At 48.2% G+C, this 24,252-nt stretch overlaps 2 protein-coding genes across 5 annotated transcripts in view; both read right to left on the bottom strand.

Annotated features, from left to right (window-relative positions):
- Positions 1-7,579, bottom strand: part of angpt4 (angiopoietin 4) — a 68,127-nt gene extending 60,548 nt beyond the window's left edge. For all 4 annotated transcript variants that reach the window (XR_007957556.1, XM_052030950.1, XM_052030951.1 and 1 more), the window contains exon 1: positions 7,297-7,579. Coding sequence is in view for 3 of the 4 variants with exons in the window: in XM_052030950.1 (XP_051886910.1) it covers positions 7,297-7,578 (282 nt within the window). In the remaining variant the exon portion in view is untranslated. The remainder of the gene's footprint in view (positions 1-7,296) is intronic.
- Positions 7,580-20,973: 13,394 nt separating this feature from the next.
- The window catches only part of rspo4 (R-spondin 4), a 40,049-nt gene continuing 36,770 nt past the window's right edge, over positions 20,974-24,252 (bottom strand). The window contains exon 5 of the mRNA XM_052031685.1: positions 20,974-21,335. Coding sequence (XP_051887645.1) covers positions 21,244-21,335 — 92 coding nt within the window. The 3' untranslated portion in view covers positions 20,974-21,243. The remainder of the gene's footprint in view (positions 21,336-24,252) is intronic.

Below are 24,252 nucleotides of genomic sequence, written 5' to 3'. Positions count from 1 at the left end.
TCTCACCCCAAAAATGTACTGCCAAACATCACTGAACACTCAACAGAAAACTAATCTACAAATGGCTGTCGAGGACTTTAGCAGCCCCAATGTCCTAAGCATTTGAGTTCCTTGGCTGATTGAAACATTGGTGATGATTTATACATAAATATGCCCACAGCTCAGTGAAGTAGTGGGCAAATTCTGACAACACTACTTCCTAAGTCTAAACCACTGCAGACTTTGTGAGCATCGACAAGGTCCCACGTCTCCACATTAGTTTTTGGGCTTGTCTAAGATGGAGTGTCAAGGGCATTTGTCTCCAAGTTGTTGTGCTGGGGTATGAACTGCAGACATTACATGATAGGTAGTGCAAGTTACCTGGACAGATTGATCCAGGAGGCAGTTGGTCCCCTTCGGTCAAGCAGCAGTGTAGAAGTATGCAATGGATATAAAGACTGTAAGAGTTGGGCAGATAGTGGCCTGATACAGGAAGCATGGCCTCTGTGCCTACTTGTTGCCTGTGTGGATGAGAACCAATGCTGAAGGAAGGGTGGGTACTGACAATTGCACCACACTGTAGTGGGAGGAATATTAAGTAAGGTGTTAGTGGGGGAGGTGAGTACGTGGGAAAATGGGAACAGCTCTCGGCAGCCATGTTGCCTGCCCTGTGTTGGGGCAAAGTGACAGAAAAGAATGGGATGGGAGGGGAAGGATACCATTGTTGTTGCCAAGATGGGAGTCAGTGAAGGATCTTCTTCTCAGAAAGCATGAGGAAGTAAGGACTGAATTAAAATGCAGAATCACCAGTGGATTCACCATGGACTGCTACCTGAGCCACCTGCAAAGGGTTTGGATGGATCAGAGAATTAATTTGTGGCACAAAACGATTTTTAAGTGGAGCAACAGACGTTTTCTGGATGCAATGACCTTGTATGTCAAGTTGATCGGGGAGATGGAGTGAAGACACAGATCAGCCAAGATCTCAGTGAACACTGGATTGGGCTCGAGGGGTGAATGGACTCCCTCCTTCTCCTGTTTGCTGACCGAGGATCCTCCAGTTACATCACCTCCAGACTTCTTTGTGAAACATGTTGCCTCCTGTCACGGGGTACGTGGGCGCAGCTGCTTCACACACCAAGGGCAGAACACCATGAGATCTTGCAGCTGTGGACCTTGCAGGTGCCTCCCTCAGATTCAGTCCCTGAACTCAGAGGGTGTGATACAAACCAGACTAGGACACTTACCCTGGCTCTCTAATTGTGCAGCCCACACCTCATCACTGAAACCCCACCCCTATCTCTGATGTGACCTACAACGTCAACACTGCCCTACTCCTGGTTGAAAACCACTCATAAAAATACCACAAATGAACAAGCAGCCCTTCATAAGATGACCAGAAAGGGCAGAGACATCTTTCTGCATTCATAATGGCACCTGGAGAAAATTTTCTCCCCAATACATTCCAGTTACATAAAATATTAGGGCCATCTGGTCCGGGTTGTTATCCACACGGACTTCCTGTTCCTCCATTGTCCACCAGATTCCTTCTTCCTCTAGTATTAGCTCCCTGGATTCCTGACCACATCTACTGGGGACGCTTGTTATACAGATGACTCGTAGTTCTGGCTGAAACCACAAGTGGAAACACCTTCTCACTGGGTCATTTCTCAGTCTCCTTAGGCCCTGGGGCAACAAACAATCTGCTGGGGGAACTCAGTGGGTCGAGCAGCATCTGTGGGGGGGAAAGGAATTGTCAACATTTTGGGTCAAGACCCTGCATTACTACTCTTAGTCCTAAAACATGGTTTCGACCGGAAATGTTGACAATTCCTTTCCCCCCACAGATGTTGCTCGACCCACTGAGTTCCCCCAGCAGATTGTTTGTTGCTCCAGATTCCAGCATCTACAGTCCCTTGTGTATCCCGTGGCCCCAGCTTGTTCCCTCAGTCAGGACATTCTCTCAGTTTTGTTATTATCTTTATGCATTTTTTTGTACTTCTATAGAGCAAGAGGCAGCCCTCTGCAAAAGTGCTATTGGTGGGTTCTGAGCGTGGTCTGTGACCAGACCCCAGCGCTCCTCGCCCTCCCTCTTTCTCCTGGGTCAAGGTTAACACCCATCTGAGGCATCGCACTCATTCACGGCCTCCTGCACCAAACTCCTGCACAGGCTCAGGCCCGTAACCCAGGCAGACACGTCAGCACCATCACCTGGGAGTGCCACAGTGCCAGAGGAGCTGTCCTTTCGGTGGCACCCGTTTTATGTTTCACCCAGCTCCAAAGAAAGGGAGTGATCTAGGTGTCCTGGTCGACACCCCTCCCTCCACCAGCCCCCATCACTTTGGGATCTTGCTGTGCAAAGTAGAATCCTGTATGTGTATGCAAAACCGACTGAGCAATTCCACTTTCACACAAACTGCCTTTTTATTAGGCACCCGGAAGGTGGGGGGTTGGGGAAATGGGGTTGCAGTATAGGTCAGCCACGGTGTATCTGAGTGACAGAACGCCTGCTGCCTGTATCGCTTGATACCCTGCAGTAATTTCACAGCATCTCCCAGGTCCACAACCTCTTCTGCCTGGGCAGAAGGCACAGGGGACATCATTGCCTGCAGATCCCCCAGCATGATTTGGAGATACATCACCAATGGTGTCCTACTTTAACAGGGGCTCCACAGTGGATTGGATTGCCCAGTCTGTTGACATCACCTTTCCAAGGGTGACTGCTACACCTGTGTAGAGATCTCTGGCCTTGCTCTTGGCCTTTCAAACCACAACAATTAATATGGTCAATATTACTCCTGGACAACTGTCCACAACTCAGTGACAATTGCTTGAAGTTCACCCTGTGATGTGGATAGGCTGCTTCATCATAATGGGGTCTAAATCCCAGAACTCCCTCCCCAACTACATAGTGGGAGCACCTGGACCAGGAATGCAGGACGAGTGGAGTCATCGAGCTATACAGCACGGAAACAGGCCCTTTGGCCCAACTCGTCCACGCCGACCAAGTTACCCAACTGAGCAAGTCCCATTCGGCCTAGATCCCTCTAAACCTTTCCCATCCATGTACCTGGATAACTAATAGAATAAAATTATAAGAGCAATAGATCGGGTAGATAGTCCGAATCTTTTTCCAGTGGTAGTGGTAGCATAAACAAGAGGGCGTAGGTTTAAGGTGAGAGGAAGGAGTTTTAAAGGGGATCTGAGGGGAAAGTTTTTTACGCAGAGAGTGGGTGATATCTGGAACGCGCTGCCAGGGAAGGTGGGTGGAATCAGATACATCACTGCGTTTAAGAGACATTGAGAAAGGAACGTAAATAGGAAAGGCATGGACCTAATGCAGGCAAATGTGTGGGCAAAAAGGTCAGTATGGAGGTGATGGGCTGAAGGGCCTGTTTCAATGCTATATAACTCTGACTCGGGAACACCCTGAGGATGGACGGAGTCCTGTCTTGAATTCACTCCAGTACGAGCTGAGATGCTGAGTTCCTGAGTTTTCTTTTCACTCAGTGTGTGCCAGGGCCCCTTCCCTTCCCTCGGTCTACACTTCTTGCTGCCTCGGTAAAGCAGCCAACATAATCAAAGACCCCACCCACCCCGGACATTCTCTCTTCTCCCCCGTCCCATCAGGCAGAAGATACAAATGCCTGAAAGCACATACCACCAGGCTCAAGGACACCTTCTATCCCAGTGCTACAAGACTCTTAAACAGACCTCTTGTATGATAAAGATGGACTCTTAGCCTTACCATCAACCTCGTCGTGACCTTGCACCTTATTGTCTGCCTGCATTAAACTGTAACACTTTACTAACACAGGGCAGGCACGGTGGTGTAGCAGTTAGTGTAACGTTATTACAGTGCCAGCGACCCGGGTTCAATTCCAGCTGCTGTCTGTAAGGAGTTTGTACATTCTCCTCGTGACTGCATGGGTTTCCTCCGGGTGCTCCGGTTTCCTCCCACATTCCAAAGATGTATGGGTTAGGAAGTTATGGGCATGCTATGTTGGCGCCGGAAGCATGGCGACACTTGCGGGCTGCTCCCAGAACATTCCATGCAAAAGATGCATTTCACTGTGTGTTCGATGTGCATGTGACTAATAAAGAAATCTCATCTTATCTTTATTCTGCACTGTTATTGTTTTCCCTTGTACTCCCTCAATGCATTGCTGTAATGAATTGATCTGTATGAATGGTATGCAAGACACGTTTTTCACTGGACCTCAGTACATTTGACAATAATAAACCAACTTACAACTGCACCCCCACCCTCTGCTGCCCCTGCCCCCACTTTGAGCACTTGTCACCTCCAGTACAGTTAATTGAGGGTGTGGCTGGTGAATGAGACCCCCAGTAATGTTGCAGTTTGGTTCCCATAATCCTCTAAAAATCCCCCCACTCTCTACTAACTGACAAAGGATATCGCCCTCCATGAAAATTTCTTCATTTTTTAATATAAATTGGAGGGACATTTTCTGAAGGTTGCAGCCTTTGATGTCTCCCACATCCCTACAGCTCTGGTTCCCATTAAAAGCTACACATCAAACCCCGGCTTCCCCTTTATATCGGCCCTGCATAACCTCACCACACAGGGTGCTGCTTCATCTGAGAAAGCCTGTGTGATGTTGTAAGGGATCCCTGGCCGCTGTGAGGGGAAAATCTCCAGTTCGGATTCCTTGGCAAGGAAAGGTGACATGACAGTGCCCAGTGGGATTGCCTCCCGAGCAGAAGGCTATTTTCCATAGGTCAACATGAGCATGGATTAAAAGCCGGTGCCAGCACCCACTGTGCCAGATATTCTGTCACATTCCACAAGTACTTCTGCTGGGAATAATGCAAGACAACAAGAACTGTTTGAACTCCCATCACAGACTCTCACAGCAGGGGCTTCCTTTATCTACAGCTGTACAAACACAGACAGCCCTTAAAGTTCTCATCCTACTTTTCTGATCCCTCCGCTACTGAGGAGACCCAAGAGACTGCAGATGCTGGAATCTGGAGCAACACACACTCTGCTGGAGGAACTGAATGGATCGAGCAGCATCTGTGGGAGAAAAGGAATTGGAGACGTTTTGGGTCGAAACAGTCCTGATGTAGGGTCTTGACCTGAAACATCGACAATTTCTTTCTTCCCACAGATGCTGCTCAACCCGCTGAGTTCCTCCAGCAGATTGCTGGTTCCTCTTGTACTGAACCTCCTCTTGGTGAGACCCCAGAACTCCTCCATTCCGTGACCACCTCTGAATTGAATCAGTCCACCACCAGCACATGTGCCTGGGCCCTGAGCTCCAGAATACCCTCCTGAAATCTCTGTAGCTCTCTTGCCCTTTACACGACCATCTCTGGACAAGTCATTGGCCACCTGCCCCAACATGGGTCAAGAGTCGAACTTGCAGTCAGTGACATTCGGAAGTCTGGGGAAAGCATCTAACCCACATAAAAGGATGATGTTCCTGGGATGTGTTACCAGAAAGGACACCATGAAAGTGAGCTGTTCGGTTTGTGTTCGCTCCTTGATCATGGTCAATGTTTGACCCATGAGGTGTGCCCAAACAGGAGTGCTCTTCCCTCTGTAAGTTGGTGGGTTGGAAGCTTTGCCCAGATTTCACCATGTCTCTAATGCAAAGTTCCATCACAACTGGATTTAGATGGGAGTTGATACAGAGACCTGCAGGATACCACACAGCTACCCCGTGTCCTATTTGACTGTGGGAGCCCGTGTGTCACAAAGTCACGTGTGGGTCCAGGCACAGCACTCTGGAGGGAGAGAGACACCAGGCTTGGGGGAAATTGGAGAAGATTTACCAGAATGGATCTCAGGCTCCAGGCATGAAGTTATGAGGAAAGATTCCACAACCTGGTGTTTTATTCTCTGAAATTTAGAAGGTTAAAAAGGATTGAAATTTCTCAGTCATTGAAGAGAATTGATGGGAAAATGCAGAGAGATACTATTTCCACTGGTTGGAGAGAGTTGGAGTCAAGTCTTGGATTGAACTTAGAACAGGACAGAGCCAGGAAACACTTCTACAGGCAGGGGAAATTTTCTAATCTCGTCATAAAAGGCAATTGATGATGTGTTAATTATTCATTTTAAATCTGAGACTGAATTTTTTTTGATAAGGACATTGGGAAAAAGTGCATGGACAGTGTTAGGGCACAGATCAACCACTATCCCATTGAATGGGGGAACATACTCGAGGCATCATGTGGCTCCTCTGCTCCTGTGCGCCCTCAGAGGGGAAAGGAGTCAAACATGGGGCAGGGAGTCAATGACAGGGGAACAGAGACAACTAAGAGAGCAGGGGGTAAACCAGAGGGCCAGAGAGTCAGCCCGGGGTGGGGGTGGGAGGGCAAGGAGTAGACTGTAGGGGCAGAGTGGCAACTGGAGAAAGTTGTGGGCTTGTCCTTAAGGCCAGGAAGGTTCACTGCTGGCCATTCAAGGAAGGGTCTCTCCTGTCTTCACGCACCCTGGCTTTGCACGTGACTCCATCCCCCCAGCCAGCTGGCTGACTCCCTGCATTTTCCCCGAGTGACCTCCTGCAGCCTCCCAAGCCAGTTGTTGGGTGCCCGTCGAATGAGTGATGAGTGCCTGTTTGGATAGTGATGGATGCTCGTGGGCAGCTGATGGGTGTCACTCTGGGAAGTAACAGGCACTGCCTTGGGAACGTTATGGGTGCTCCTGGGCAGTGATGGGTGCCCCCAGGCAGTGATGGGTGTCACCCCGGGTAGGTGGAGGGTGTCACTCTGCAGTGATGGGTGCCCCCAGACAGTTATGTGTGCTCCCGGGCAGTGATGGGTGTCACTCTGCAGTGATGGGTGACTCAGGCAGTGATGGGTATCATTCTGCAGTGATGGGTGCTCCCAGGCAGAGATGGGTGTCACTCTGCAGTGATGGGTGCCCTGGCCAGTTATGGGTGCTCCTGGGCAGAGATGGGTGTCACTCTGCAGTGATGGGTGCCCCTGGGCAGAGATGGGTGCTCCTGGGCAGAGATGGGTGTCACTCTGCAGTGATGGGTGCTCCCGGACAGAGATGGGTGTCACTCTTCAGTGATGGGTGCTCCCGGGCAGAGATGGGTGTCACTCTGCAGTGATGGGTGCCCCGGCCAGTTATGGGTGCTCCTGGGCAGAGATGGATGCTCCTGGGCAGAGATGGGTGTCACTCTGCAGTGATGGGTGCTCCCGGACAGAGATGGGTGTCACTCTTCAGTGATGGGTGCCCCCGGGCAGAGATGGGTGTCACTCTGCAGTGATGGGTGCCCCCGGGCAGAGATGGGTGTCACTCTACAGTGATGGGTGCCCTCGGGCAGAGATGGGTCCTACCTTCTGCAGCCACTGGGTGTTGTTCCCGGTCGCCGTCTCCAGCCGCCGGAGTTTCTGCGCCGAAGTGTCCGCCTTGCCCGGCGGGGCGTCCCGCTGCAGGGAGTTGGTGCCGCGCCGCTCGGCCGCTCCGCAAGGCTCCAAGTCGGGCAGCAGGAAGGTGAAGCTGCAGTGACCCCGCTGCACTCGGTGGGCGCGCCCCGCCGGCCCCCGCCGCTCGCCCCCGCACCGCCACAGGCTCAGCCAGGCGCCGAGGAGCGGCAGGGCGAGAGCGCGCACCCGCATCCTGCCCCTGCCCACCCCACCCCTGGCTCACCCCACCCACCCCACCCACCCCTGGCTCACCCCACCCACCTCACCCACCCCTGGTTCACCCCACCCACCCCACCCACCCCTGGTTCACCCCACCCACCCCTGGTTCACCCCAGGCACTGAACCCCAACTCACACCCAGACCAAACCCCGGCACAACTTCCCTCAGCTGATGCCTGCAACCCTCACCCCCTCCCTCCCTCACCCCCTCCCCCCTCACCCCCTCCCTCCCTCACCCCCTCCCCCCTCACCCCTTCCCTCACCCCCTCCCCCCTCACCCCCTCCCCCCTCACCCCCTCCCTCCCTCCCCTCACCCCCTCCCTCCCTCACCCTCCCTCCCTCACCCTCCCTCACCCTCCCTCCCCCTCCCTCCCTCACCCCTCCCTCCCTCACCCCTTCCCTCACCCCCTCCCTCCCTCACCCCCTCCCTCCCTCCCTCACCCCCTCCCTCCCTCACCCCCTCCCTCCCTCCCTCCCTCACCCCCTCCCTCCCTCCCTCCCTCCCTCACCCCCTCCCTCCCTCACCCCCTCCCTTTACCCTTTATTACTCGTTTTCACTTCCTCTCCTTGTATCTGTCGCTCTTTGACTCTATTTTTGTCCCCGTCTCTCTCTCTCCTTCTGTTTCTCCTTCTTTCTGTCTTCCTGATTCTCTCTCTTCTCCCTCTTTCTGTCTCTCTTTTTCTGTCTTTTCTCCCTCTCTCTCCGTTCCCCGTTCTACTTCTCTCTCGCTCTTGCTGTCTCTTCCGTCTGCCTCTCTCTCTCATTCATTCTCTCTCCCTATGTAAATATCGCCCCTCTCTCCCTATCTCTCCCTCTCCCTCTCTCTATTCCCCCGCTCTATCTACCCCTCCTTCTCTCCCTCTCTCTCTCTCTCTCTATTTCTCCCTCTCTCTCTATCTCTCTCCCCCTCTGTCTGTCTATCTCACCCCCCCCCCCACCTCTCTCTCTCTCTCTCTCTCTCTCTCTCTCTCTCCCTCCCTCTCTCTGCAGCGCTCCCAGAGTAGGACTGGGGAGCCAGGGAAGCAGCGGTGATCCCCTCCCTCCGACTGCCGAGCCGAGCGGCGGGAGACGAGCCGCTGCGTTGATTGGAGGTTCGGACCGACCCCCGGCGGCCGCTGTCAACCCGCCCACCGAGAGCTCGGGCGGGGAGAGGAGCGGAGGTCAACGGGGGGACCGGCATCGCCACCGCCGGGTCCGAACCGGGAGCCCCCACCCGACCAGGCACCAGCTCCACGTGTCTCAGTTCCAGACCGGTTGCAGAGTTTGTTTTAAAGTTTGTAAGTTTGTTTAAAGTATGGTGGAGGGGCGGTGGGGAGTGGGGAGCACAGGGAGGGGGCGGTGGGGAGTGTAGATACGGGGAGGGGGGTGGGGAAGAAGGTGTGTAGGTGGTGAATGGAAGTGATGATGGGGGTAGGGATGTACAGAGAGCACTCGCTTCACCTCATTAAGCATACACACACCTCTGCCCGTACACCTCCCTCCCCTGTAAAAAGAAAAACAATGCAGAATATAGTGTTACGGTTATAGAGAAAGTGCAGTGCAGGCAGGCAAATAAAGTGCAGGGGCTACGAAAAGCCAGGGAAGAGGTAGGGAAAGATAATGCTTTTGCAACTGTGGAATTTAAATTCAATTAGTAACCCAGAATTCAAAAAAATATACTAGTGATTGGCTCCAGACCAATGAAGTCCCCTGCCAACAGGTCAAACATAGTCTCATACAGCACAGAAACAGGCCCTTCGGCCCACCACGTCTATGCTGACCTTTTTGTCCATCTCCTGTGGTGGCATCCGTTAGTCTCGTGAGACTGTGGATCTGCACATGGAGAGTCTTGCTTCAGTCGGTAGTGGTAGAGCAGCGTCTCTTGTGACTGTAGAGGCTGACACGGGAGTGACCATCGAAACTAATCCAATTTGTCCTCATTAGGACCATCTCCTTCTCTGACTATTTAGGTGTCAGTCTAAATGCCTCTTGAACACAGTGATCACCTCCTCTGGCAGTGCTCTCCAGATTTCAACCACTCTGTGTAAAAAACTTACCCCTCAGAGCCCCTTTAAAACTCCTTCCTCTCACCTTAAACCTATGCCCTCTTGTTTTTGATACCCCTACGATGGGAAAAATATTTGGATTATCTACCCTATCTACACCTCTTATAACCATATATACTTGCAGCAGGTCACCCCTCGCTCCAGGGAAACCAACCAAGCCCATCCAATCCCTCCCCATGAACTAAAGTCCTCCAATCCAGGCAACATCCTGGTGAATCTCCTCTGTACTCTTACCAGTGCAACTGCATCCTTCCTATAGTGTGGTGACCAGAACTGCACACACTACTCCAAGTGTGGTCCAACCAGTGTTTTGTAAAATTGCAACATAACATCCTGACTCGTATATTCTCCGCCCTGACCTATGAAGGCAAGCACGCCGTGCGCCTTCTTCACCACCCTATCTGCCACGTTGCCACTTTCAGGGAACTATGGACGTGGACCCCTAGGTCTCTCTGTTCATCAACATTCCTTAGTGCCTCACCATTTACGTCCTACCTCTATTAGACTTACGACTGGAGGTAATGTACGGTAACCCACTTCTCATGTTCTATCAATCAGCTTTACTGTAGTGGGAAGATCGTTGGGGATGAGGCACAGCTCTGCAGTGAGAAAAATTGAGACAGGTGTTGGGGTGATGATGCAGTCATCAGCAACTGAGATTGAGCCTGCTGTGGACACATTGGTTAAGGTCATAGTTTACCCGCCACCATGAAGCAGTGGAGATGAATTTCTGTGGACAGCCAAATTTGAGAAGGATCTTCAACACCCTCTCGATGGAGTCAAAGCCTCCTGTGGGCCAAAGCCACTGGTAGTGGTTGATGGGACTTCCTGCTTTGCTGATGGAGTTGGTGGCCAGAAGATCTCATCCATTGTGTCTCTAGATGGATGGAATCCCCACTGTGATTTGGGGAGCAGCTCTTCAACCACTGGTTGGGGAGAATTCTGGCGATGACCTTCCCTGGGGCAGATAACCGGGAGACCCTCCTGTTACCATCGCTGGATTTGTCTCTTTTCTGGAGGATGGTCAGAATTATGTCTCTGAGGCCCGCTGGCACGTCCTCCGCTTCTCACACATGGGGGTGAGATTGTGAACAGGGAGTTGAGATCTCTAGTGAATTGTAGCACTTCATTGGGGAGACTAACTGCTCCTGAGACCGTGACTGTTCCCCAATTAACATTTGACATTTCCAGCTTCTCATAGGTCTGGGGTGATGTGAAACTGGGCTGGATAGTTTACTGTGGGATGGAGCCAAGGGCACACATCAGGGACTGTGTCTCAGATGTGCTTGGAAAAGCCTCGGGGGCATTGACTGCCCCTCTGCCCTAGATAAGCTCTCCTCAGGCATGGTAGTGTAGTAGTTAGTGTAACACTTTACAGCGCCAGCGACCCGGGTTCAATTCCCGTTGCTGTCTGTAAGGAGTTTGTACATTCTCCCCGTGTCTGCGTGGGTTTCCTCTGGGTGCTCCGGTTTCCTCCCACATTCCAAAGACGTACAAGTTAGGAAGTTGTGGGCATGCTATGTTGGCGCCGGAAGCGCAATGACACTTGCGGGCTGCCCCCAGAACACTACGCAAAAGATGCATTTCACTGTGTGTTTTGATGTACATGTGACTAATAAAGATCTTACCTTATCCATTCCTGCTCGCAGTGGGATGGGTCCTTGGGTGTTTGAGCCACAGATAGCTTTGACCTGTGCTGAAGAACCTATGTATATCAGTAAGTTCTCTCCTATCAACATTTGTGGAATTGGAATTAGTTTATTACTGTCCTGTGTACTGAGACACAGTGAAAAGCTTTTGTCTGCGTGCCATCCAGGCAGATCATGCCATACATAAAGTTCACTGAGGTAGTAAATAGAAAACAGAATGCAGAATATAGTGCAGGAACCTGTAGACCAGTTTCATTCCCCTTGAGTTGTGGTGAAGTTTCCAAACCAGGAGTGTATTTGCATTTGAGGTTAATTAGCCTCAGGATCTCTGGGTGCCTCTCATCAAACCAGTCCTGGTGTTTTCTGGTAGGGAAGCCAAGAGTCTCTGCACAGTTGATTGTGATGGGCTCTGGAGACATGTTGGTGTGTAGGCTTTAAATCTTCTTGTGTCCCTGTGGTCAGCCACAGGGAGAGTCATCGCCAGGGCCCCCCTCAGCCCCTTCCTCCCAGTGAGGGGTTCAGAGGGCTATGGGCCAAATGCAGGCAGATGGGACCAGCTCGCTGGGCAACACAGTCAGCATGGACGAGTTGGGCTAAAGGACCTGTTTCCTTGCTCTATGGATCTACGACTCCAAATGCTCCACTCCTTCTCATTCAGTGATGTGGGGTCTATTTTTGAGACCGAACAGTTGATTTACTTAGCAGATCAGTCAGGGCACAAGGGTTGGGGCATTATGTTGCAGTTGTACAAGATGTTGGTGAGACCATACCTGAGTACTGCGTACAGTTTTGGTCGCCCTGTATAAGAAAGACGTCATTAAACTGGAAAGAGTGCAGAGAAGATTTACGAGAGTGTTACCAGGACTTGAGGACCTGAGTTCTAGGGAGAGGTTGGGCAGGCTAGGACTTAATTACTTGGAATGTAGGAGACCAAGGGGTGATATAGAGGTGTATAAAATCATGAGGGGCATAGATAGGGTGAATGCACTCAGTCTCTTTCCCAGGGAAAGGGAACCAAAAACTCAGGATCTCTGGGTGACTCTCTGGGTGAGAGTATAGATTTAAGGTAAGAGGGGAAAGATTTGAAAGGGGACCTGAGGGGCAACTTCTTCACGCAGAGGCTGGGGGGTTTATGGAATGAGCTGCCAGAGACAGTGGTGGAGTCAGGTGCATTAATAACATTTGAAAGACATTTGGACAGGTACCTGGATAGGAAAGGTCTAGAGGGATAAGGGTCAGGCAAATGGGACCGGCTTAGATGGGAATCTTGATCAGTATGGACAAATTGGGCTGAAGGGCCTGTTTCCATGCTGTGTTACTCTATAACAACACAGAATGAGGCCATTCAGCCATCAGGTCTATACTGACTCCCACCAGAACGATCCCAGTCCAGGTTTTTGTCCAGTTATCCATTCTCTCTCACCTGCCAATCAACTCTCCTTTGATACTTTTTTTGGCACTTACCTGCACTTATTTACAGCGGCCAATTAACCCATCGACCCGCACCCATCGACCTGCGCGTCTTTGGGATGTGGGAGGAAACCGGAGCACCCGGGGGAAACCCACACGGTCACAGGGAGAACATGCAAACTCCACACAGACAGCGCCGGGGGTCAGGATCAAACCACTGTGCTGAGATAATTTGTTGATTGAGGAATAAATATGGGAGATTGGACACCATCCTAGTGAGGTTTTCCTGATATAGTCTTCTGAAATGTTTCACATTCACCCATTGTATCAGCTCCCCTGGGACTCAGCACCTTTGACTGTGTGGCACACCCTCTTTGTCACGCTCCCTGGGTGTCCCTCTGGGTCATCTGCAGTTGCTCACCACCAGTAAATTAGGGAATATGTGTGGAAATGAGGGAATGAGTGAGTGTGACTGAACAGGGGTGAGGGGATGTGTGAGTGCGGGCATGAGTGTGAGTGAGTGTGGACTGAGAGGGTTAAGTGTGAGCGAGTGTGAGTGAGTGTGCACTGAGTGGTGTCAGCACCGACCGAGGACAGTCTCCGGGACCGGGGTGGACACCCCTCCGCTTCCAGCAGCGAGAGCTCAGACAGTCCCGGGGAGGTGGATCCGGAGACTCCTGGACCGTGCAGAGGGAGCTCGGGGAGGGAGCGGGTCGGTGGGAGCTTCAGCCCGACAGGTGCCCGGGGCTGCTGCACCTTTGCCCTGCCTGTTGAGCAGAGTATTAAGGGCCGATTCCAAAGCAAACGCCAGTGGGTTTCCTATCATCAGGAACGTTCATCAGGACAGATGGAGTTACACTGACACCCTGTGGGCATCGCTGGAACGGGACAAGAGGGCCAGAACAAAGAGGAATCATACACGCCGGGCACTCCTGTGTTCATGGCGTATCTGTGTGCTTTAATGTAGCATTCACAGTGTATCTGTGTGCTCTAATTCCGTGTTCACAGTGTAGCTGCGTGCTCTAATTCAGTTCACAGTGTACCTGCGTGCTCTAATTCAGTTCACAGTGTACCTGCGTGCTCTAATTCAGTGTTCACAGTGTAGCTGCCTGCTCTAATTCAGTGTTCACAGTGTAGCTGCCTGCTCTTATTCAGTATTCACAGTGTACCTGGGTGCTCTAATTCAGTGTGCTCAGTAGCAGACTCAGCTGGTAGCCAGTTTGAGAATTATTTATTGCCATAATATTAATGGTTAAATAAAAAGCAGTGAAATATCCACTTGTTAAATGTCAGTGCAAAAGCTCAGAAAGAAACATATTTTACATTAGGTTTTTGCACATTTCTGATGGGGATTAAGCACCTAATCTTTCAAAAGCTGCAAATATTGTTTAATGTGAACTTTAGGAGCAGGTAGGTTGCTTTACAAGGAAAGGTTGACAGGCTATACTTTACACCTCAGGCAGCTGAGAAAAGTGAGAGGAGCCTTAATTGAAACATATGATCAGCTCGAATGTGGGGAGGATTTTTCCCCTTGTGGGAGAATTGGGAGCAGAGTACTGCTGGTTAATAAGGTGTTCAAGATAGAGATGAAGCAACATTTTTTCTCTCATAGGGCAGTGAGTCTTTGGAACTCTCTTCCTCAGAGGGCAGTGGAAATACTGCCCTTTAAAGGCAGAGGTAGATGGATTCTTGACAACAAGAGGGGAAAAGGTTGTCATGCATAGATGGGAATATTGGGCTGAGGTTACAGTCAGATTGGCCATGATCTAATTAAACAGTGGGTCAGGCTCGAGGGGCCAAATGGCCTACTTCTGCTCCTGATTTGAATGCCAATATTTATGAATGTTTGTATGTTTCTGTCACCTTGCATCCAACAGTTAATCAGCTCAGGGATGATCTGTGCCATAACTACTGCACTGATCTACCTTTCTTTAAAATTGCCCAATGAAAAACTCTCACACTCAGAGTTTTCACTGGGTCCCATATACACAGTAGCTCATGGAATACATACCCTCTGCTGCAAGGTCCTGAATCACAGTTTCCACTCTGCACAGGCATCCCCGCAAACATCTTGCACACTAACAGACACTCCCACCTCACCCCCACTCTCAACCCTCTCCCACAAGGACTGCCTGCAGCTGTCAAATGATGAGCTGGGCTGTGTTACAGGAGCATATCCCTCCTCTGACCTCTGAACAATACATTACTATAGACACAGGGAGAGGAAAAACAGTCCTTGTAAGCAAAATAAATACAGTGGTTTAAGTAGATAACAAGTTTGTTACTTTATCTGATCATGTTAAACACAAAAAGGGTTAGAATTACAAAAACACGGCAATAATAGTTTATCTACAACATAAATTTTCACTGGGAAGAATATATTTATATAAAGCAAAGTGATGCATTAATTGCACCATGAAAATCATATTGCATATTATCTTAACAGTTAAATAACTCTCTTCAATACTGTAATCTTATTCTACATGCTGGAGTGCCAGGGATCTGCTGGGTGAAAAAGATTGATTTGCAAATGAATTTAGAGTTTACAAGGATGGGTGAAGTCAGCACAATTTTCTTGTATTTTTGTTAAAAAGTAGGAGGCCATTTGGCCCATTGAGTGTATACTGGCTCTCAGAGCAACACCATCAGTCCCATTCCCCTATATATTTCCCTATAATCTATTCTCTGTCACATGCCCATCAATTCCCCTTGATTTCTCCTGCAACCCACCTACACTAGGAGTAGCCTACAGTGGCTAATTAACTTGTCAACCAGCACAACTTTGGGATGTGGGAGGAATCTGGAGCATCCAGAGGAAACCCACACAGTAACAGGAAGAACATGCAAACTCACACAGACAGCAGCAGAAGTCAGGACTGAACCCGGGTCGCTGGACCTATGAGGCAGCAGCCCTACTTGAGACACCATCGTGACATCCCAGTTCTGATGGGGATTATCTCACAGATCGAGTTTGAGCTCCATACCACCAATTTTTGGAAGTTTTTTGTGTGTCCATGTAATAGTTCAATTGACACATGTTGTGCATAAACTATTGCACTGGACCACCAAAAATAGAACCTAGTGCTTGACTTTGAGACTCAACTGGTCAACATGTTACATTCAGTAGGTTTAAGACCCTTGAGACGTTAATGCTGTTTCTCTATCCACAGATGCTGCCTGGTCTACTGAGTGTTTCCAGCATGTTCTTTTTCTTTTTCAGATTTACATCATCTGCAGTTTTTTTTAATGTGATTTTCAATTCATCTTTCAATCCGGGTCCACCTACTGCAACTTCGTACTTTGTCTGCCTTGACCTGGATTTTGAGTCAGTGGTGACGAAACAGCACTCACTATTCATTTCCCCCCATAAAACGTACACAGGAATTGGAGTAGAGACTTGTGTAACAAGGTCTCTGATCCACAGGTCAAGCAACAATGAAGTTTGTCAGCCAGTCAGAATAAAGAATCCTCACCGAGTTCGTGCAGGGGAGAGATTGTCTTTGGCACCGAATTGGTGGAAGAGTTTTGTCTGCACCTTGTACTCTCTTCAGTCCCACTGATGTCAACTGATGGTCACAATTAAAGCAGATGTTTATCCCAAAGGCAAATTTCTGCCACATAACCAATGTCGAGAACTGTAAATTGGACTTAAATTTGGTCTGGAATTAGTGATAGAAATTATGAAATAGAGAATGAGCTGTGAATGTGAATGAGAGAGGGAAGAGCTAGAAAGGAAATATTTATTTTCAAAATCTGGATGCTGCTGGCAAGACCAACATTTATTGTCCATCCTTTATTTATGTTGGTTTATGTTGGTGTATTATTGTTACATATACCAAGGTACAGTGAAAAATTTGTCATTCATACACATCAATTCATTACAACAATACATCGCGGCAGTACAAGTTAAAACAATAACAGAATGCAGAATAAAGTGTTACAGTTACAGAGAAAGTGCAGTGCAGGCAGACAATAAGGTGCAAGGGCCATGACGAGGTAGATTGTGAGGTCAAGAGTCCATCTTATTGTACTAGGGAACCATTCAATAGTCTTATAACAGTGGGATAGAAGCTGTCCTTGAGCCTGGTGGTACGTGCTTTCAGGCTTTGTATCTTCTGCCTGATGGGAGGGGGGAGAGGAGAAAATATCCAGGGTGGGTGGGATCTTTGATTATGCTGGCTGCTTTACTGAGGCAGTGAGAAGTGTAGACAGATTTCCCCAGAGAAGGTGGTGGTGAACTGCTTTCTTGAACTGCTGCAGTCCTTCTAGACTTAAATCTTATCTTCTTAAGGAATGAGACTCCACATTTGTAAAATTACATTTTCAGATCTGGAGAGGTTTTTTTGACTTTAATTATCATGCTGTTAAACTTTAATTTATCCCTGAAAGCAGTATGCCAAACTTTTCTGCAAGAGTGGGTCATCTACCTCAACTTTGAAACGCTGAGTACTTTGGTCAGGATCGTTACGGTGTGTTATGGTGAGGGACATATCACTAACAGTAACCTCCAGGTTATTGCGATTAACCCTGCACATACAGACACTGTAAGCTGCTGTCTGATTCAGTTCTTAGACGCACCATTATTTCCACTATAAAATCTGGGTCACTGTGTTTAATTGGGGAGATGGATGAGTTGCAGGATTCAAATTCTGAACCCATTTCCAATTTCTTAACAACATGAATAACAACAGCTGCATAGGTATCGCACCCTTAACATCCCCTAACTGGCTTGCCACCAAGGAGATATCAACAGCTTGGTCAAAGAAGTAGGTTTTAAAGTAGAATTGTGGAGGTGGGTTGGAGGGAATTCCAGAGCTTAGAGGGTAAAGTCCAATGGTGGAGTGAAGGAAGTGTGGACAAAGTATATTTGTCAGTAGGCACAGGAGTTTTTGGAAATTAAAGAACGAAGAGGTGAATTAATTGAGGCCAAAAAGATGAAGGCCGATATGTTAGATGTAGATGTTGGTTCCTCCAGCTGGAGACCCTAGAGCCAAGGGGAACAGTCTCAGGATAAAGGGCCAGAATTTAGCTCTTGGAGGGGGAGACACGCCTTTACATGAAGGGGTATCTATCTAACTTGGAACTCTCTGCCGTAAAGGGCTGTGATTGGTCAGACATTAAGATTGATAGAGATTTTGAGCACCAATGGAATCAGGGGATATGGGGTATTGGGCAGGAGTGTGGACGTCACAGGCTATGATCCTGTTGAATAGTCGAGCACATTGTAGAAGTGGAATAGCCAATTCCTATTTCTATATTCTATATTCCTATTGCTTGATCAAATTGGTTGTGGGCTTTTGCTGCCAAGAATGACATTTGTTGCCTACATCTCGTTTCCCTTGAGAAAGTGGTGGTGAGCTGCTTTCTTGAACTGCTGCAGTCTTTCTGGACATAATTCTCCAAAGAAAATGAACTTCTGAAGGAACGAGGCTCCATGCTTGTAGAATTACATTTCCAGAACTGGAGAGGTAGTGGTTATTGTGTTGAATCACATATCCCTGAATGCAGCAATAGAAGCTTACTTAGAAAGTGTTTCTCACAATGTTGATCCAATTACATAGTTCAGTCGTTCTTTGCTTTTGCGTCTTAACCTGGGCTCTGATGAAGGGTCTCGGCATGAAACATCGACTGTTCACTTCCCTCAAATGACCTGCTGAGTTCCTCCAGCATTTCATGTGTGTTCCTCCCCTCCATGGACTCTGTCTACACTTCTCGCTGCCTCGGTAAAGCAGCCAACATAATCAAAGACCCCACCCACCCCGGACATTCTCTATTCTCCCCCTTCCCATCGGGCAAAAGGTACAAAAGCCTGAAAGCACGTACCACCAGGCTCAAGGACAGCTTCTACCCTGCTGGTATATGACTATATAACAGTCCCTTAGTACAATAAGATGGACTCTTGACCTCACAATCTACCTCGTCATGGCCCTTGCACCTTATTGTCTGCCTGCACTGCACTTTCTCTGTAACTGTAACACTTTATTCTGCATTGTTATTGTTTTCCCTTGTACTACCTCAATGCACTGTGTAATGAGATGATCTGTATGGATGGCATGCAAAACAAAGTTTTTCACTGTACCTCAGTACATGTGACAATAATAAACCAATTATTTACCAATCTATGTTACAATTAAAGAATTACTTCAGTAACAATAACGTCAGTAGCTAACAGATTGTGAGGAAGGGGTTCAGTAGTGGAAACTGCAAAAAAATGGTGACTATTTTGAGAATGGAAGACTCCAAATGGTGTACACTGTTGAATCACTCGGGTTTGATTACTATTGTATGAAACTAAGCCCAACAGGTAGTGTCTGTCAGGTAAAAGGAAGGCAGGAACGGAGGGAGAGAGAAAGAGAGGGAGAGAGAAAGAGAGAGGGAGAGAGAGAGAGAGAGGCTACATTTAAATGGCTACATTAAAGAGATTGTAGATGCTGGGATCTGGAGCAAAAAACAAACTGCTGGAGGAACTCAGCGGGTCGGGCAGCGTCTGTGGAGGGAGATGGACTGTCAATGTTTCAGAAGGGTCTCAACCCAAAACGTCAACTGTCCATTTCCCTCCACAGATGCTGCCCGACCCGCTGAGCTCCTCCAGCTGCTTTTTGATACATTTAAATGGTGCCTTTCACAATTGCGTAACATGCCTTGTTTTGTTTGAGGCAGTGATCAGGCTAACAAGAGATGGAGTGGCTTTAGGGGACAGAAAGGGGAGGGGAGATGCTGAGGTACAGAAGGGAAAGGGAGATGGAATCAAGGGAGAGGGGTAAGGAGAGAATGGGGGAGGAGGGGCGGGGAGGGGCAAGGGAGATGGCATGAGCTACAGGAAGGAGAGAGGGGGGCACGGGACAGAAATGAGCCATTTAAGGGGGAAAGGGGTGAGGGGGAAATAGGAGAGCATGAGTGGGATGTGGGGGATGGTGGGCTTTGTGAGGAAAGGTGGTTGAACTTACCTGGTTTTAAAAATGCCCCAGTTATCAGCAAGAAATTAACAGACCATAATGCAACCAGCAACATGAGTGCACTTACAGCAGGGGTCATGGTGCAGTGAGATCCACAACCCAGCCTTTCCCCACACCCCAGCCCAGCAATACTGAGACTAATTGCTAAATCTTAATGCATTGCTCCACCCCGATCTCAGCCAGGTAGGGTCCTGGGGTTGTGTCTGGACACAGACACAGAGCTGGACCTGATCCCTCTGTAAGTGAGACATCCTAGTGGACGAAGGGGTGTAATCCATGGAGCAGAGATGGAAGAGTTGTAGGTGGAACTTTCCAAGCCAAAGAATCATGAATTCAGCTGATCTTGCACGAGTTCACAGCTGGGCCACTTCTTGTTTCTGTTTTAACTTTGTTTGTTGTTGAGTGTAGAGTCCAGGATGGTCATTTCCACCTCTGTCCTGCCCATCTTCAACTCCTGTTCATTCTCAGCGAAAATATTCACCAAAGGCTGTTGTTCTAAATGGTTCCAGATGAGGGAGCAATGTTCATTCCTGTGGTCTGTCTGTTAGTCTTGGACAAGCCTGTAATTGGCTTTGACAAAGTCTCCTGCTAAGGATTAACCAACACAGTAGTTTGGGATTTCTAATATAGCCTTGGAGGAGCAGTGGGGTGTAGTCCAGGCACGTGCCGTGGATCAGTTAATGTGTGCAGTTAGGAAAGGAATGCAGTGCAAAGGTTGGAGCAACATGCAAACGTTATTCCCAACATGGAGATGTTGTTTTCCCAGAGGCACAGCATAGGATGGAGGAGCAGAAGAGGCCTGCAGCCTGTTCTAATAGTTCGACAGATCATGGCTGATATTTCCTCTCCTTCTCTGACATTGGTCTATATCAGTACAACTCCTTACACATGGTAACATATCCAAGACCACCTCAGAGGGACAGAGCAAGTCAAATTCGATACTGAGTCATGCAAGGAGACATTAAGAGGTGTCCAAAAGTTTAGTCAAAGAGGTAGGTTCTGAAGAGCTTTTGAAAGTGAGAGGATGTGGGGAGGGAGAGCCAGGGAAGCAATGATCTGGGGAAGAGGGCAAGGAGAGGTGAGAGAAGAGTTCAGGAAGGAAAGTTGTGGTGGGTATGAATTGAGGCAGGGAGGGGAGAGGTAGAAGCATGGAATGGGTAGAGATGGGAGGGGGATGGAGGTGGGAGGGGGTGGAGGTGGGAGAGGGGTACGTGGAGTGGGATGGAGGGAGGGTTGGTGGGTTAAGGACTGACAGTTGATGACACATTTACCATTGGTGGAGGGACGGAACTCAGGCTGTGCTTGGGGCCCAAACCGGCTCTGTCACTGACTATCGCTCCTCCTCTCAGTCTCAGCATTGATGACTCGCTCTGACCCCTGGCATCGACGGCCTTCTGGAGGGTGAAAGCAGTTCCAGGTTTGGGGAAATCTACACAAAGTCCAGCATCTGCTTCTGACAGGAGGATATTCCTCCTGTTGGTCCTTGGTGCAACTTCATTGTACTCCCGAGTCCTCAGGTTCCCACCTTAGGTCTGGGACACTTGCCCCCTCCCCCTCTTGATCGGCGAGTCCCGGACGTTATGAGGAGTCGTCGAACTCCTCTGATCTTTTTCCATTGGCCAGACCTTTCTTCTTCCATTTGTTCCCTCTGGTTTTATGCACCTTTTTGTCTGCAAGGCAAAAGGGAAATAATTTTGTGGTTCTTATTTTCCTTTGATGATAACCTGGAGTCAGACATGTTACCAAGAACTCACTAGCCTCTGGGACTCGTGTCAAATTACCTGGGCTCACCAACCAGTGCAAACCACGAAGTGGGTTATAGTGTCTTAACAATTGCAGGTCCACCAGGAAGCCTGAACTAATATATTAATGAGAGGGTCTGTAGCCAACTATGACAGGATATATTCCTGGAGATTGGGTCATGTGACACCTCATTGAGTATCTCAATATTACCAAGCCTTGGAAGGAATATTTGACTTCCTCTTTTAAAGAGCAATGAACAACACAACTTTGAATTTCAAGTAGGAATGGAAAAGACTTCTTACAGCAACAGTTCAACATGTTCGACAAGCCAACCATGTAAAACCCAACCTACTCAAATTTGAACACAATAACTACAAACTTTATAGTTACTGGAAGCAGACCGTAACCAAACCTAGAACACTTCAGGAGTAAAAGGGCACTAAAGCTATAAACAATTCAGTTATTGTGCACATATTTTTCTAATCTGTGGCCGGCTCCATCAAGAGGTAAATTAACCCACTAAGCCCAGCATGGGGCTGAATGTTTGAAGGGAAAATAAAAAAGTCATAAACCACTGAGCTCCAGATTCTTCACACTCACGATCCAGTGGGCAGCAGGAAGGGAGAGGGGTGAATTGGGGCAGTGTTTGGGGAGGGGTTGGATGGGTGGCAGCCATCACTGAAAGTCAAACATCTCACCTTGGTCGGAGTTGGATTGAACATCTCCTCCCTCACATCACTTACCTCTCCCACCACATACATACCCCCATAGTTCAAGGGCTAAGCAATGATTTTTAGCACTAACCAGGTCATGGAGCACCCTATACTCCACTTCTGATATTCAGTCCTAATTTCACCCAGCTGGAGGACATCGGCTGTCTGGTACTGCACAACTGTATCCTTCACATGGCTGACTTGGAGCAGTGATCATAAATCCACTTTGTTTGCCTACAGTCCTATACTCTTGAGAAGAGGGCATGTATCCCTCTGTAGAGTGGGTGTCAAATTAGCAGAGGGAAGAGTATTGTTTGATTAGATTAGATTTAGTTAATTATTGTCATATAACACCAGGGTGCAATGAAATTCCTTGCATCAGGCAAAAGGTACGAAAGCTTTAAGGCACGTACCAACACACTCAAGGACAGTTTATATCCCGCTGTTATCAGATTCTTGAATGGACCTCTTACACGATAAAGGTGAACTCTTGATCTCCCAATCTACCTTGGATCTTGGCATGGCCGTTACACGTTATTTGTTTACCTCCACTGCACTTTCTTTGTAGCTGCAACACTATATCCTGCATTCTGTTCTTGTTTTTACTATCTCGATGTACTTATGTATGGAATGATCAGTCCAGATGGCACGCAAGCAAAAGCTTTTTACTGTATCTTGGTACATGTGACAATAATAAACCAATACCAATAGCTGACAGAGTAAACAGTATGCATGGTAATGATAAATACAACAATAAATACAGTGAGCACAAAAACAGCAGATTATATTGCAATCTGAGGTAGTGCAAAAAAATACTAAAGTGACAATAGCAGAATAACCAGGGGAGGTAGAGACAAGAGTCTGAGAACGTAACTGAAGGGGATGTGAAAGAGATGATTAGTTCAGGAGTCTGATAGCAGTGGGGAAGAAGCTATTCTTCAGTCTGGTCTATAGTTGCCTCAGTCACGCTCTGCAGAGCTTTCTGTATAAAATGCTTGTATTAAATAGCCACAGCTATTTGAATCTCCGGTTCAGAGAGTCCCATGTTTTCTGTGGCAGGTTAAAGCAGGAGGCTTCATTTGCAAGTAGGAAAGTTTTGATGCAGAAGTTAGATGCTTATTCTGGATGGTGACTTTATTCCCGTTTTCTCTGAGCTCCCGCACCCTTGTAGCAAACAGAACATGCAGCATCTGTGGGGGCAAAGGGATTGTTGACGTTTCGGGTTGAAACCGTGCATTAGGACTAAGCCAATGACTAACAACTGTCACTGGAAAATGCTGGAATACATTATTAAGGATATAAAACAGGACACTTTGAAAATCATAAGACAATCAAACAAGAGTCAACATGGTTTTATGAAAGGCGTATCATGTTTGACAGACTTGCTGGAGTCCTTTGAGGATGTAACAAACAGGGTGGATAAAAGGGACCCAGTAGATGAAGTGTATTTAGATTTCCAAAAGGCATTTGATGACATGCCATATAAAAGGTTACTGGAATTGGTGAACTAACAACAGAGTTGGGACAACCAGTTAGTAGTGGGGGTGCCACAGCAATCAGTGCTGGGGCCTCCGTTATTTATGTTCTATATTAATGTACAGTTCTGCAATGTTAACCAAATTTGCTGATGATACAAAGACAGGTGGGTTAACAAATTGTGAGAAGGACACAATGAACCTGTAAAGGGATATGGATGGGTTAAGTGAGATGGAATATAATGTGGGAAAAACTGAAAGTAACCTTGGAATTTCCTTCCACCTTGGAAGGAAATTCTTATTTAATTTGGAGTGGGAATATAAAGATTGCCACAGAAAAAGATCTGGGGGTCCTATTAAATGAAACACAAAGGGCTGGCATGCGGGTACACTAATGGAATGGTGGCCTTCATTGCAAGCGGTATGGAGTATAAAAGTAGGAAAGTTTTGATGCATCTTTGCAGGGCACTGGTGAGTTCACTCCTGAAGTACTGTGCGCAAGTTCCGCTCTCCTCATTTAAGAAGGATGTCTCTGTATTGGAGGCCGTGTAGCGAAGGGTCACTGGGTTAATTCTAGCATGAGGCGGGTGATATATGAAGAAAGGATGGACTCAAGGAAGTTAGAAGTACGGGAGATGACCTTGTTGAAACGAGTA

This window comes from Pristis pectinata, chromosome 16 (genome assembly GCF_009764475.1).
Source record: "Pristis pectinata isolate sPriPec2 chromosome 16, sPriPec2.1.pri, whole genome shotgun sequence".
Lineage (NCBI taxonomy): Eukaryota > Metazoa > Chordata > Chondrichthyes > Rhinopristiformes > Pristidae > Pristis > Pristis pectinata.
The sequence above is the reverse complement of the archived record's forward strand: the minus strand, read 5'-3'. Positions and strand labels throughout refer to the sequence as shown.